This window comes from Punica granatum, chromosome 3 (genome assembly GCF_007655135.1).
Source record: "Punica granatum isolate Tunisia-2019 chromosome 3, ASM765513v2, whole genome shotgun sequence".
Lineage (NCBI taxonomy): Eukaryota > Viridiplantae > Streptophyta > Magnoliopsida > Myrtales > Lythraceae > Punica > Punica granatum.
The window spans coordinates 1,180,271-1,194,352 of NC_045129.1; the positions used below are offsets into that span (position 1 = coordinate 1,180,271).

At 38.6% G+C, this 14,082-nt stretch overlaps 3 protein-coding genes across 4 annotated transcripts; 1 reads left to right on the forward strand and 2 right to left on the reverse strand.

Moving 5' to 3' along the window:
* The first annotated feature begins 14 nt into the window (after positions 1-14).
* On the forward strand, positions 15-2,167 carry LOC116201180 (cinnamoyl-CoA reductase-like SNL6). Its single transcript, XM_031532314.1, has 6 exons — positions 15-354; positions 526-683; positions 782-970; positions 1,101-1,254; positions 1,363-1,555; positions 1,657-2,167. The coding sequence occupies exons 1-6, from the start codon at positions 192-194 to the stop codon at positions 1,739-1,741; spliced, it is 942 nt and encodes a 313-aa protein (XP_031388174.1). The 5' UTR covers positions 15-191; the 3' UTR covers positions 1,742-2,167.
* Positions 1,929-4,890, reverse strand: LOC116201181 (HD domain-containing protein 2). Of its 2 annotated transcripts, none has more exons than XM_031532316.1 (8): positions 4,548-4,887; positions 4,105-4,229; positions 3,931-3,968; positions 3,488-3,598; positions 3,336-3,415; positions 3,052-3,088; positions 2,901-2,942; positions 1,929-2,250 (listed from the first exon to the last, which is right to left on the reverse strand). In XM_031532316.1, the coding sequence occupies exons 1-8, from the start codon at positions 4,839-4,841 to the stop codon at positions 2,183-2,185; spliced, it is 795 nt and encodes a 264-aa protein (XP_031388176.1). In that variant the 5' UTR covers positions 4,842-4,887; the 3' UTR covers positions 1,929-2,182. The 2 variants fall into 2 exon arrangements, 1 of the variants encoding a protein (XP_031388176.1); XR_004155827.1 differs by having other exon boundaries at positions 2,204-2,250; positions 3,052-3,084; positions 4,548-4,890.
* A 6,832-nt stretch (positions 4,891-11,722) lies between these two features.
* Positions 11,723-14,082, reverse strand: LOC116200036 (UDP-glucuronate 4-epimerase 1). Its single transcript, XM_031530700.1, has 2 exons — positions 13,285-14,082; positions 11,723-12,839 (listed from the first exon to the last, which is right to left on the reverse strand). Exons 1-2 carry the CDS (start codon positions 13,818-13,820, stop codon positions 12,080-12,082), a joined length of 1,296 nt encoding a protein of 431 aa, XP_031386560.1. The 5' UTR covers positions 13,821-14,082; the 3' UTR covers positions 11,723-12,079.

The window sequence follows — 14,082 nt, forward strand, 5'->3', positions numbered from 1 at the left end:
AAAGGCTGTGAGTAGATGGGAACGTGAAGCAAAATAGCTCACCAACTCTTCCTCTATTACAGCCGTCCCTCCCACATTCAAAACGCCTACCCCCTAAGCTCCTTTAAAGATGCGCCGCTCGCACATTGATTCAGGTAGCATAATTAGTTTAATCATCTCATTCATAGATCAGTCGAAGGCATAAGAGGAGAATGAAAGAAGAACCGGAAGTGACTGGCACTTCGATGGATGATCATCGTGAGAAGCAGCAGGCTACCGTCTGTGTGCTCGATGCATCGACTTACGTCGGGTTTTGGATCCTCAACGGCTTGCTTGCCAAAGGGTATGCGGTTCGTGCAGCCATCCAGAAGAACGGCAAGTCTTTCGGATTACCCTGTCTTCTCTTTCATTTATTCTCGAGACATATGCAGTTCTGTCCGAGCAGTTACAACGCTCGGCAGTGACATGATATCGTGATAATAAAAAGAACACGGCGCGGGATTTCTAACGTGGGTGGGTACATTCGGATGGCTGGTTTTGCTGCAGGAGATGGAGAGATACTGAAGAATATAAGGGAGATGGAGAAAGCTGAGGAGAGGCTGGAGGTGTCCAGTGTGGATGTTCTTGACTACCACAGCATTCTCTTGGCCCTCAGGGGCTGCTCTGCTCTCTTCTGTTGCCTGGACAGCCCTGACGGATATGACGTAAGTATGCCCTCGTTCTCCTTACATTCAAATGAATCGTCATAGTTTTGGTTTTCGGGAATCGGACCCGGAGAGTATAATTAGGTGCTGTTCGGCAGGAGAGGAATGTGGACATTGAGGCGAGAGGGGCAATCAACGTAGTCGAGGCGTGCGCCCAAACAGAGGGGATAGAGAAGGTCGTGTTCAGCTCTTCTATGGCTGCAGCAATATGGAGGGACAACATAGGCTCCGACAACGATGTCGATGAGAGGTCTTGGAGCGACCAAGACTTCTGCAGGAAGCTCAAGGTGCTGTGAATATTTACCTATGCAAATGCGATAACCATTAGATGTAATATGGAGACTATGAAGCTCATCGACAACTCAGTTTTTATGCCCCGCTGATGATATATTCATTAGAATTGGCGTCCTTTTGCAGTTGTGGTATGCTCTGTCAAAGACGCTATCGGAGCAGACAGCATGGGCTCTGGCTATGGACCGAGCTGTAAACATGGTCTCGATCAACAGCGGACTCGTCCTGGGCCCTGGAGTCACCCAACAGAACCCTAAGACCACGTTGGCTTATCTCAAAGGTAACGATTAATATTAGGCATGTCTTTTGTGATCAACGCTTTACACGAAGTTAGACAGACCGTCGAGTTCCATTTCCTATTAATACATCTTGAATCGTTGATGAGCAGGAACCCCGGAGATGTATGAGAATGGAGTCTTGGCAATCGTGGATGTGGACTTCATGGTCGATGTACATATCAAGGCATTCCGGGATCAGTCGACCCGGGGCAGGTACTTCTGCTTCAACCAAGTGGTGAACACCGAGGAGGAGGCCATGCGACTAGCGCAGAGGCTCAGCCCTCTGATCTCACTGCCACCAAGGTGAATTGTTAAATCGAGTTCATCTTTTGCGTGAAGGCCCTACTCGAGGATGATTATGAATCCTGAAGTAATTAATTGGTCTTTTTATGTATTATACACAGCTATGAAAACCAAGGGAATGAACCGTATGCTGAGAGGCTGAGGACTAAGAAATTGAGCAAATTGGTCGAAGGAACCGCTTATTAGGATTGATCTTGATGTTGCATTTTAGTTCGTGCTTGTAATAATTCATCGGTTGAAGCGTGATTTTCGATCGGTCCAATCTCAAAGAGACCATCTGAAAAATCATATGAGTTTCTCTTCGTTGGAATCTCAAGATCGATTAAAGATAGATCCATCCATTTACCTATAAAAAGATGTGCGTCCCCCGATAGAAAGTTCCGAATGAAAACTAAAGTCATGAAGTTGGACATATTCTCCCCGTAAATTAGTAGGATGGTTTGACAGCAAGTGATTCTCATCGACCCTCTCTAAGAAGCCGCCTGATAAAATACTTTTCGGGCGAAATTGTGGAATCACATAAACCAACGTTACGATTAGGTTAACCCACCCTTCATTTCTTCAGGAAATCCTAAGTTCTGCCAATAAGCGGAAAAAAAAAAAAAAAAAAAAGGAATCCCGATAAAACTACCTCTGTTTCCTTCTCGATGCTATCTCCAAAGCCCAAGCTTTTCCTACATCCGTCTGAAACTTCCCTGCATATGGATCACCGTGAACATTAACACAAGTGCAATATTTGAGGTGCAAAATGAGAAGAATCGAAATCGATAGAACATTTTATGTGATGGGTTCACTTTAATTGAAGGTGACCATTCGCTCTTCTTTCGTCCTTAAATGCCCAATGATTTGATAATGAACACATTAAGGAATCAGAAGTCAATCAATATTCTTTGAGCTTATTCTATGTTGGTAAAGAAACATAATAAGACTCCCAATCTATCTTCTCCGTTGGACACCATAATCCTTTGTAAGAACCACAAAGACAGGGAACATGAGCCTCAAAGTACCGTATACATCAGATGATCAGCTCGAACTAAGTGTATCAAATGGTGTACTAACATCTATTGGACATTTCATGTCCAACTATAACACACCGTCTATTAACAGCGAAAGTTTTCAACATTGATCTTTATAAAACTAACCCTCCGTTTGGATCAAGGGAAACGGATGGAAAGGAAAGGGAAGGGAAGGGATTTTGTATGGTAGCTTTTGAAAATCCCGGACTACTTTCCCTCACCTGCCCTCACTTTCCCTCAGTTTCACTCGTATCCGAGAAAAGAACAAGCAACAAACGACTTTGAATACGTTTGAATTATAGCTCCAATGAGGGCTGAAGAGAACATACCAACAGTTGACTGGAAAAACTCCTCAAGATCCTTCCCTTGCTCTGCAGAAAGCCAAATATTACTTAGTTCTATCCATTCCTGTTGGCCAAATAAACCGATTGGAACTAAACTCACAGATATAAGAGCACAAGTTACAGCAAATGGCCTTACCAGTTTCATACTCTAATGCTTGAAGAATCATCTCTACCTAAAACAGAAAAGTAGACGAATAAATTACACGAATGACTTTGATTATGCCCAGAAGAACATAGAAAGTTATGGAGAAAGTTCAGCACTGAACTACAAGCACCCCCACCACCAAAAAGAGAGAGAGAGAGAGAGAGAACACAGGTAGAAATTCTGAATTAACTTTAACCCAAAGAACTTGGACAGAAACGCTAAATGCATGGTGATACAATTAATAGAGAGAGAGAAATTATAGTCCAGGTAGTTACCTTGTCGAAATCCTTAACAACCTTAGCCTCTGGTGTGGAGTTCTCTTCGTATTCCATCCACAATGATTCTAGTTCCTTCGCTGCAATTTACATGTTAAATTAATCCAAGAGGGTGCGTTAAAGAATGAGGGAAGGAAGGAGGAGGACAATACCTCTTGGCCCTCCACCAAGCAATTTGCACATGTGATCCAATGCTTCTCGCTCTCTTCGACTCTTCTCAAGCTTTGGGACCCCATCGGTAGGGGTTATATCTCCAACAATAGCTGCTCCAGAATGTCAGAGTTTAGAAAAGCAGAAAAGCCAAAAGAGAAAAAAACAAAAATACTCTGCTTTTAACTTATAAAAAGACACTAGTAAAAACTAGAACCTTCGAATCATGCATTCAAACAGCCCTGATGATCCAATTTCAAACATTGAAAATACACTCTAAGCTAGATGTTACAAGTGAAAGGATTGGGCTTGATGATTGTTCATAAGAAAGAAAGGGGAGAAAAAAAAAAAGGGACGGCAAGATTACAATCTATGAGAGCAAGAAAACTCATAGAACGCAATGTTCAGAGTCATCAAACATAAATGAGCCATAAAGGGCAATCACCTTCGGCAATATCATGCACAATCGCCATTTTTACGCACCTGAAAGGCAAGATATAGTAGATTAAATCTCCATCTAAATCTTTATCAGCAAACAATATTTAGTGGAACAACAACTCGTTGAAAGACGAACAAGTGAAAGTGAAAACCATGAGCGGATAAGCAAAAGAATACCGACCTGTCCCGGTCAATGCCGGGCATATCCGAAGCAATGAGAGCCATAATTCCCATTCGGTACATATGATCAGCTATAGACTCCGGATCCTTAACTTCTCTTTTAACCCACCCAGCTCTTTTCGTCGCCTGCTTCATTCCAAAGACTATAATTTTTAAGCCACAGCTCTAGCATTTATTAACGGAGAAAATCCATGAAAACATTATTAAATCGATGAGAACTGAGCTAATCAATACCAACATATATCCGATGAACAGACAAGAAATATGAGATAGAATAAAATGAAGTTTTCAACACCAGAGCAGCTGTCAAGTAGCTCGCAAGTCAGCGAAAGCAAAAATTTAATTAAAAAAAAAATCATTTTCCCCCCATATTTCTCGGTACTTTATCGCGAGCTGAAAGATAGCGGAAGCCGATGAAGAGCATGAGAGAGTCAGGAGATAAACCTTGAGGCGATGACAGAGAGTGAGAAAGTCGACAGCGGAGGCCGCGGAGGGGGAAGGCGAGGTAGAGGAGGAGGAAGGAGAGCGAGCAGGAGGAGCACCGTTATCGTGGCTCTGAGGATCGATGGCGTCGCTACCGGCGACGGAAGGGGGTGAGGTGGAGGCCATGAGGCGGGAGGGAGCCCAGGGGGGTAGCCGGAGGCGGCGGGAGTGAGTGGAGGAGGGGATGAACGTGGGAGCAAGGAAGGCGAGCGGAGACGGTCTGCAGAGGATCAGAGCTCGGCTTCCACTCCACATTTTTTTGAGCTGATTTGTTTCTTTTCTTGCTGCTTTAATTTTTTAAAATTTATCATTAGATTTTTTTTCCATTAATTTTTTTGGATACTTCGAGCTTTGGTTTGGGTACTTTTTCTGGTATAAAGTAAAAATAAAATAAAATAAAAATATATATATATATATATATATATGTATAAAGAAAAAAAAAAGTGGGAGAAATCGGGAGATCAGTATATGCTGCTTGGCATGGATTCTGACTCCGAATGATCGAATGGATCCTGGCCGTCCGTCCATGGATATTCAATGAATCGACGGACGGACAAGTCAACGTTCAGTAATATTCGTTGATAGGATAATAGTGAGATTCGATCTATTCCGACAATAACTGATGATTTCTATTCGATAAATTTTCATGTTTCCAATAAGTAAAGAATGACACTGCATTCGTAACGAAGATGAGGGAGCATATGACCATGCTTTAAACACATTAGTATGACTGTGTGAGCTGCCAACCGTATTATCACTTCCATATATTGTTACGTATGCATATAAGAGGCCCAAAACAAAGACCAGTTGCAAGCAAATTCCATGGAACTCGGACGGCCCCCCATACTTTGCTGGAAAGAGACACCAAATCATAAGAACTTTCATTTTAGGCATAAATAATAATAATAATGGCTCCCTTTAAATCCCGAGGCGAGTCTCGAAGAAACAGGCCTCATCGAACAAAGAGGTATATTATCACCCACTCTTGCGAACCTAGAACATGTTAAGCGAGGTCTGGTGATGAAGATTTTAGCTATACTTGGAATAGATGAGATGCTTTAGGATCTGTCTGGTTCAATAGGCCACGATATAGTCCATATAGTACACGGGCCTAACCAAAGTTCCATTAATCAGTGGAGCAGCCTCAGGCCCTTCCGACCAATGTCAACAAACTTAGGCCTCTTAGCTTTTATGGGCCTCGAAATTAGGCTACTAGCTTGATCCTGACCGAGCTCCTTAGTCGGTTGCCCTCGGCCCCCCTCCTTTTTTTTTTATAATAAAAATGATTATGGGCTTAATACAATGAAATAAAGTATTCTCAAATTCCTTAAAATCACCGTTCATTCAGCTCACAAAAGTCACAGCCTTGCTTTTTCATTTTTCTCTACCTTTCCACTGAATAACGAAGCTGGAGCCATAAATAAAAAGAGATTAAGCCGTGAAAAAGAGAGGTAATACGGCCCCAATAACATCATTGCAAGACTACATTGACCCCAAGTAACTTCATTTGTCAATTGGTTTCAAATCTTGGAATCACCGACCACTGCTGCCTCGTACATATATATATATATGATTATCATTGTATCTAAAATTTAATGAATTTTAACTAATTCAATATGAGATAAGACTGTCTCATTAATGGTTAAAACTATCCTAATTTAAATTCAATCCATTCATAAAACTCGAATCAAAGATCTCATTTAAAACAAATAAGCGTTGAACTATCTAAATTAAAGAATATTCATTTCTTTCGTATGAGTATATATATATATATATATGAGTTGCCTTATAGATTCTTACTAGCTCTTCAAAACTATCTTATACTTTAGATATTTAAATGGTATGAATGTGTACTTACTCTTTTCGTCGACTAGTTTGACACACTATGCTCTAATAAATAAATAAAAATAAGATGGATCAAATTATACAGAGAGCAATGACCCTTCATGCAAGGAATTTTTTCTTTTGGGAAACACTTTACACTTTACGACTTACCGTATATTCATCTAACTTAGTTAAAAAGTGTTCTAATCTCGGACGTGGTGAGACAGAATAGAATCGAGGAAATCATGGAATTAAGATATTGTATAAAAATGATTAATGAGTTGAAGCTAGCTAGCTAGCTAGCTAACTAGCCTTATGTGTCATATAATTATTCTCCGTTAGAAGGTTCTTGGACCCCAATTCTATATATATATATGCACACTTGAGGCAACCTTTGATGTCACTCCAAAGTCTTAATTAGATAGCGACTACTCCAATCCATCCAAGCACTTAAAAGTCATTTCGTTTTATCATACAATGTCCATTCCATGTTTTTGCTTCGAAGTCTTGTCTTAACCTCAATTTTTCAAGAAATGGAGCCCACGTGGTATTGCGCCATTTGCTCGTGGCCCCACAGAACCTGTCGGTGGATCACACGTCCCGATTATGTTAAATTAATATCTAAATATTGATATTGATTTCAGTGATATCAAATTCGGTTCTCGAATTTAATGATTGTATTTTATTATGATTGATTGATGTTTATCTAATTATTAATTAAAGGTTCAGAGAAGACAATTAACAATAGATAATAATACGTGCTTCTTCTATGATCGTGACTCAGCTGACTATCCCGACAAAACGAGCGGGATGCATCATGTGCTGTGCTCTGAATATATCAATCTCGCCCTGAATATAATATGAAGGTTGTAATAGTCAAAAATAGTTTCTCTTTGATCTACTTATTAAATTATTGTGAATACAGAAAATTTTGTCTCTTCTATTGATGGTTAATTAATTATCCTCTAAACGGAAATTCCTCCCCAATTAACCTTAAGCAAGACATGCCAATCGATCAATCTATACGAACCAATCCACATGCTGACCATCGAAATCAGAAGGCCCACTGCCCTGTCGGTGGAATCTTCGCAGTAGACACACGTACGCTAGCTTGCCATATCTTAGACCTTCCCTTCTCTAGCTTTGGATTCTTTCTCCTAAATTTTATATATCTAGTATCTGTAAAATTCTTTCTTTATATATATATATGAGTGTGTGTGATGTGAAGGTGCTCCCTAGTTTCATGATGAGGATTGGACTAATATTAGTCCGTTGTTCGTCTTTCAAATCCACAGTGACTCTGAAATTTAAGACGATATTGATGAGTCACCATCACTATAATCGGAGAAATTCTAAATAGCTATGGGTTGTCACATGCCGTAAGGATTACCATTTCGATAAGAAATAGGTAAATGAATGGCAATCTTATGAGTAATATGTCATAGATTTTGCTAATTGTAATATTTTAAATGATTTTTCTCCCTACATCATCATGATATTTAAGATTTTTTTCATAATCTAACTAACATTGGAATATCAGGAAAAAAAAAGCACACATGGTTCTTGGAATTCAACTAGTTGATCGAAAAAGCAATCGTTGATCTAACTATAAATATCAACTAGTACTCTATCACGTGCGTTGCACGAATTTGTTTTCATATATTCTTATACCATTTCTTATTGTACTATTTACATTTTGAAACACAAATTTTTTTATAAAAATTATATAAAATTTTCAATTATTAATTATAATTTCAAATATTTATCTTAACATATTTTTGTTAAAAATTAAAGTAAGTTAATTAGTTTTTTGCCACATAGAAAGTTAATTATTTTCAAATTGTTGATGATTGACATATATTAAGTTTAGTAATTAAGATCATTGCGCTCGTTTTTTAAACAATATGCATGATATTCTTATTTTTCAAATTTTATTTTTTTATTTTACTTATAAGTCTAAACTCATAGCTCTATATCATAATATTTTTTATTTATAAGACCATATAATTTTTTGAAAATTTTATTTTAATTTATGAGCTTAAAACATTTACATATATCATTCTTTTTAACAATTATTCTGAATTTTGAAAAATATATTGGCTTCTTAACGCAATAAAATATTTTTAATAATTAATTTCATATTTATTGTGATAATTAAATAATAAAATTAGACTAATTTTGCATTGTTTAATATATATTTCGTAATGAATGATTGCAATTAATAAGCGTTATATTATATATTTATCTAATAGTAGGTATGTTATAGAGATTTGTTATAGATGATATCCTTATTATAAGTTCATATATATTTATATTTCACTACCCATCTTTTAGATATGCAAATTTTGTGACATCCTTATTTAATTTTGGAAAAATTATACATTTGGTCCTTTAGGTTTGAATGATTTTATATTTTTGTCATTTTTCTAATTTTTTTTATCATTTAGATTTTATACCTTTGATTACTTTTCTGTTTCGGCCCTTTTCCTTTTTCTTGATTTATTTTCATCCAATACCTTTAATTACTTTTTTTATTTTCATCCTTTTATCAGATTTTTTTACTAGATAAGATTCCTTAATCATTTAAAGTTATTTTTTATCCTGAATCTTTCATTTTGTTCATTTTTTTAATATTAAAAGCTTTGTTTCTTATACTTATACCCCCAAAATACTCATGAAATGGCCACATGGCATTTTTAAATTTAAAAATTTATTATTTTAATTTCAATAAATAAAACAAAATATATCAAAATAATAAACAAAAATCGTGAACCTACTCAAGAGAATGAGCAGGAACGAGTGTTTAGGTGGCAGACAATCTTGGTAGGGGTAAGGCGGTTTGTGCTAAAAGAATCAGTTGTCAAATTTGCGCGTTAAAAATGGAAAAATAAAAAGGCAAATGTGGTTCGATAGCCACAAACCACACTTGTGAGCTTGGTAGTGACGCACTATGCAAGGACATGGTAAACCTTGATGGAGGGAGTGATATTGCAAATGTAATCGTGGATGGAGGTATAGGCTTAGGGTGACATTCCCTAGAGTGGTAGTGCTACTTCGTCCCTATTGGCTTCTGCCGCATCTCTCTCTCTCAATTTACTATCCTCCATTGCAAAATATATTTTGATAGATTTTATTTTACTTTTGGATTTCAAATAATAAATTTTTTTTTATAAATTTCAAAATATTGTGTAGGCATTTTTGTGAAAATTTGAGGGGTAGAAGTACAAGGAAAAACGTTTAATATTAAGAACATATTGAACCGAAAAAAGAATTAGGATAAAAGAATAATTTTAAAACGTTTTGGAGCAAAGTTAAAATCTTCTCTAATTAAAAATTTGATAAAATGACGAAAATAGAAAAGTAATCAAAGTTATTAGATGAAAACAAACTAAAAAAGAAAAATGATTAAAACAGAAAAGTATTCAAAGTAAAGTACCTAAACAATTAAAAAAATAGAAAAAAGACTAAAATAGAAAAACATCCAAATCTAGAGGACCAAATGTATAGTTTTCCCTTTTTTTATATTACCATTAGTTCATTAATAATAAAAACAATTTTAATCTTATAATAGAAATTAGGTTAATATCCACTTAAGTATTTGAAATTCACATGATTAAATCAACAGTCTTAAACTTTTAAAAATTTTGTTCCCAAATGAGTAATGAGAGATCATTTATCAATATAGCATTCAATTTTAGTTATTTGACCGTACATTCATCGAATAGTGATTTGTTATTATTTTTTTGGGAAATTTTATGTGAAAAATTAATTATTTTTAAAGTATTCTATCTCTGTATTATGCGTGTTTTCATTTTTCCATACTTTTATTTCATTTACATAACAATTATATATAATTTAAATATAATTTGCTTATTAAGAATCATAAAAACATCCACACAACAATATTTGAATAATAACCTTTGATAAAATTGGACTAATTAACTTATTTAGTATTTTTTTTGAAATTTCTCTTATAAATTTGACTTATTTATTTTTATACTCAATTTCACATATTTAATTTCTTTCACATGCCAATAGTCTATGATTTAGTCCTATATATGATCCAGTAATATTTTTCAATATAAGTTATTTAATTATATCTAATCAAATATTTCATTGTTATCTAATTATAAATTGGTCATTTTAATCATACTAAATATGATCCTATTTAATGCAAAGTTGAGTCAATTTCACATATGGATCTATGGATGGACGGATGGATTCCCAAGGATGTTAACTTCTTTGAGAGGTATATGCAATCAGTCCATAACGTTGATATAATTTACGGCTTGTTTGGATTACAAGTTATTAATGCTCCATTTGGTTTCGCAGTTAAAATCACAAAAATTGTAACTTTAACTTTAACTCAACACATTATACAGCAAAAATACACATTTTCCAAGTCAAAAATTTTAATTTTAACTTTAACTCAACACACTACACAATCGTTTGTCTTTTTGCACAATCAAAATTAAAGTTACTTGAACTCTGAAACCAAACGCACCATAATGCTCTTCCAGAAAACAAGAAAATGTTTTTCCATTGGCAGAGGAGCTCCGGAATTCGTTCTCCGCTCGCAACTCCTGTCGGCAGCGGTGGATTTAGCATCTTTTTGATAAAATTATCCCATGCAACAGGGTGTGCCCACGACTCTTTTACAGCTGGCCAATCTGAACCCCACATCTCGCCGAATCAGACGGCGTCCGTACATCCATGGACCCTGGATGGGCCCCATCTAACCGTTTATCACGCACTGAGCTGTCCCACCCCCGCAAACGACACGTCTTTATCGATCTTAGCTGTCTCCTATCATTTTCCATCTTTTTCTCTAATTTTGCTTTTCCTTTCCTATTTCTGCATGCAGGGGAAAAAAAAACGGAAAATCCGTTTTTAACATAATCCCTTGGCACAAAAGAGACCAAGACTCTCCGTACTTTAGCAATTAATTCACCATTACATTGGCTTGATGGCAGTTGTCCGGGCTACACGGCCAGGTTAATTATCTTACCTCAATATCCTACTGCTAGATTACTAGCATCCACGAAATCCTAGGCTTTTCTTTTGGGTAATAAATCCTAGGTTAATTTTCTTAACCTCGATGTCGTACGGTCATAAATTTACTCCACGAGAATTGGGAAAGAAAATCGTCGAAATGGCATCGCTGGTCCCGGATTAGGAACCAAACCACTGGCAATTGAGAGGATTTTGCTTAGATTGAGGAATTTCACATACCGTGTTTGCCTCTTTCCGGTTGGATTCTGTTCTAATCACACTTTACTTTCCGAAAGATTGAATATTAAATAGAAAAAGGGGAAACGAAAATCAATCATCAGCATTAACAAAAGGGGACTGAATTCTGAAACCTTTTTCCTTTACAAAAGAGAAGAAATTTGTCCGGTAAAACAAAAAATTACTGAGAGGCTTTCATTTCTTCCCTTTGCTTCCCCCACTACGACCTCCCTATCCAAAAGAATCTAAAACATTCTTCTTTTCTTGTTTCTTTCTTTTCTTTTCTTTTTCTTTTGTTTTTCTTCCTCTCCCTCATTTTCCGTTTTCCGTTTTCCATTTTCCAGGTTTTCTTTTTCCTCCCCCCAACTTATCACAGAAGAAGAAAATCCCGGAAGAAATTACCAAAAAAAAGAAAATAAGCGAAATGAAAAAAAAAATTATCAATTTACAGGCTTGCCGTGATTGTATCCATAATAAGATAAGTACCACTTAACAAATTTCTTCAGCCCCGTTTGCAGGTCCGTCGTCGGCTTGTAGCCGAGCTCCCGCCGCGCGTGGCTGATGTTGGCGTGGGTGAATGGGACGTCCCCATTCCCAGGCATGTCTACTATGTTCCTCTTCGCCTTCACCTTTAGATGCCTCTCAAGTATGCTCACAAGGGTCGGGACCGTAACGGGGGATGTGTTCCCAAGGTTGAAGATCCGGTACGGCGCAGGCCCCCTCTTCTTGCCCCCGGACCCTGTGCTCTTCCTTGAGGTGTCAAGCGACCCGATACACCCCTTCACTATGTCGTCAATGTAGGTGAAGTCCCTTGCAAGGTCCGCCCGGTTCTTGCCCCGGTAGATTGTGATGGGCTTCCCCTGCAGGATGTTCCGGGTGAACGAGAAGTAGGCCATGTCGGGTCTGCCCCACGGGCCATACACAGTGAAGAAGCGGAGACCCGTGATGGACAGCCCGTAGATGTGGTTGTAGGTGTGGGCGATCTCCTCCCCAGCCTTCTTGGTGGCGGCATACAAGCTCGCTGGCTGGTCGGTCCTGTCCGACTCGGAGAAGGGCACCTTCTCATTGAGGCCATAGACGGAGCTCGACGATGCCCAGACAACCGCGGGCTGTGGGTCAGCTGACTTGCAGGCCTCCAGCAGGGTCACCAAACCCGCGATGTTGCTGTGCACGTACGAGTTCGGGTTCTCCATCGCATACCTGCAGCAGTGATAGAAATCAAATTCTAAGCAATTCGTAAACATGAAATGAATCTAAAACAGATAAACAATGAAGTAATCCGGAAACCGGGACGCTTCCGATATAAACTAGACTACAAACTAATCTTCCTTCACAATCTACGCATGTTCTTGACTATCTTTATCTTTAGTCCTAAACAATCACCAGCATTGTCTTACAGATTCGCCAGTATCAGATTTCGGGAAAAAAAAAAAAGAAGCTATCCTGTTGCTTTCCGATCGAAGAACAGCATTACAGCAGCAAGCCACAATTCAAAGCTCAATCCATCCTCAGATCACAATAAAGAATCAAGCTTGAATGTTTAATCCCAATGCAGAAACTAAAGAAATCCGCAAGAGCAAAGAAAACGGGAACCCAATAAAGTTAAAAGGGGAAAAAGTTTCAGGGGGGAGGCGGCACCGCGTACCTAACACCGGCCTGAGCGGCGAGGTGCATGACGTGGGTGAAGGCGACGACATCGAAAAGCTTAGCGAGGAGGCGGGTGTCGTTGATATCCCCTTCGACGACGAACACGCCGTGGTCCTGGAGCATGGCCTTGCGGGCCTTCTTTAGTGACGGATCGTAGTAGCTGTTAAAGTTGTCAAGGCCGACGACGCCATCCCCACGCTTCTTGAGGGCGAGGGACACGTGGGTTCCGACGAAGCCCGCTGCGCCGGTGACGAGAACGGACATGCCGCCGGAGCGGTGGATCTGGGCGGAGTTCCTGACCTGGCGCTCCCACTGGATGCCGCCCCAGGAGGCGGCGAAGTAGCGGTTGCCGGTGTCGATGAAGCTCTGGAAGCTGAGGTAGGAGGCGGTGAGTGCGATTAGGAAGAGGGCCCATAGGAACATTGTGCTGGTGGAGGCGAAGCAGCGGTGGAGCTGCCGGTGGTGGGAACCCCGGTGGTCGATCTTGAACTTGCCCGGCGTCGACGGCAGCAGCTCATCCTGTATCGAGGGCATTGTCCGTGTTGATCTGGAATGGAAATGGAATCACTTGCTGGGTGGGTTTTCTTGGAAAATTTAGGGATAAAAAATCAAAAAAAAAATCTTTTGCTGTCTTGATTGGAAACTGGAGCTTTTTCCAATTTCTGTATGATTTGGAGATTGGTTTTTTTGGATTTTGGTTTGGCGGAGAAAAATAAAAATCTGTTTTTTGGAGAACAGATGCAGATGATGAGAGAAAAGGTTTATTTTTTTTCTGCACCTGCTAAGGAGAAGGAAG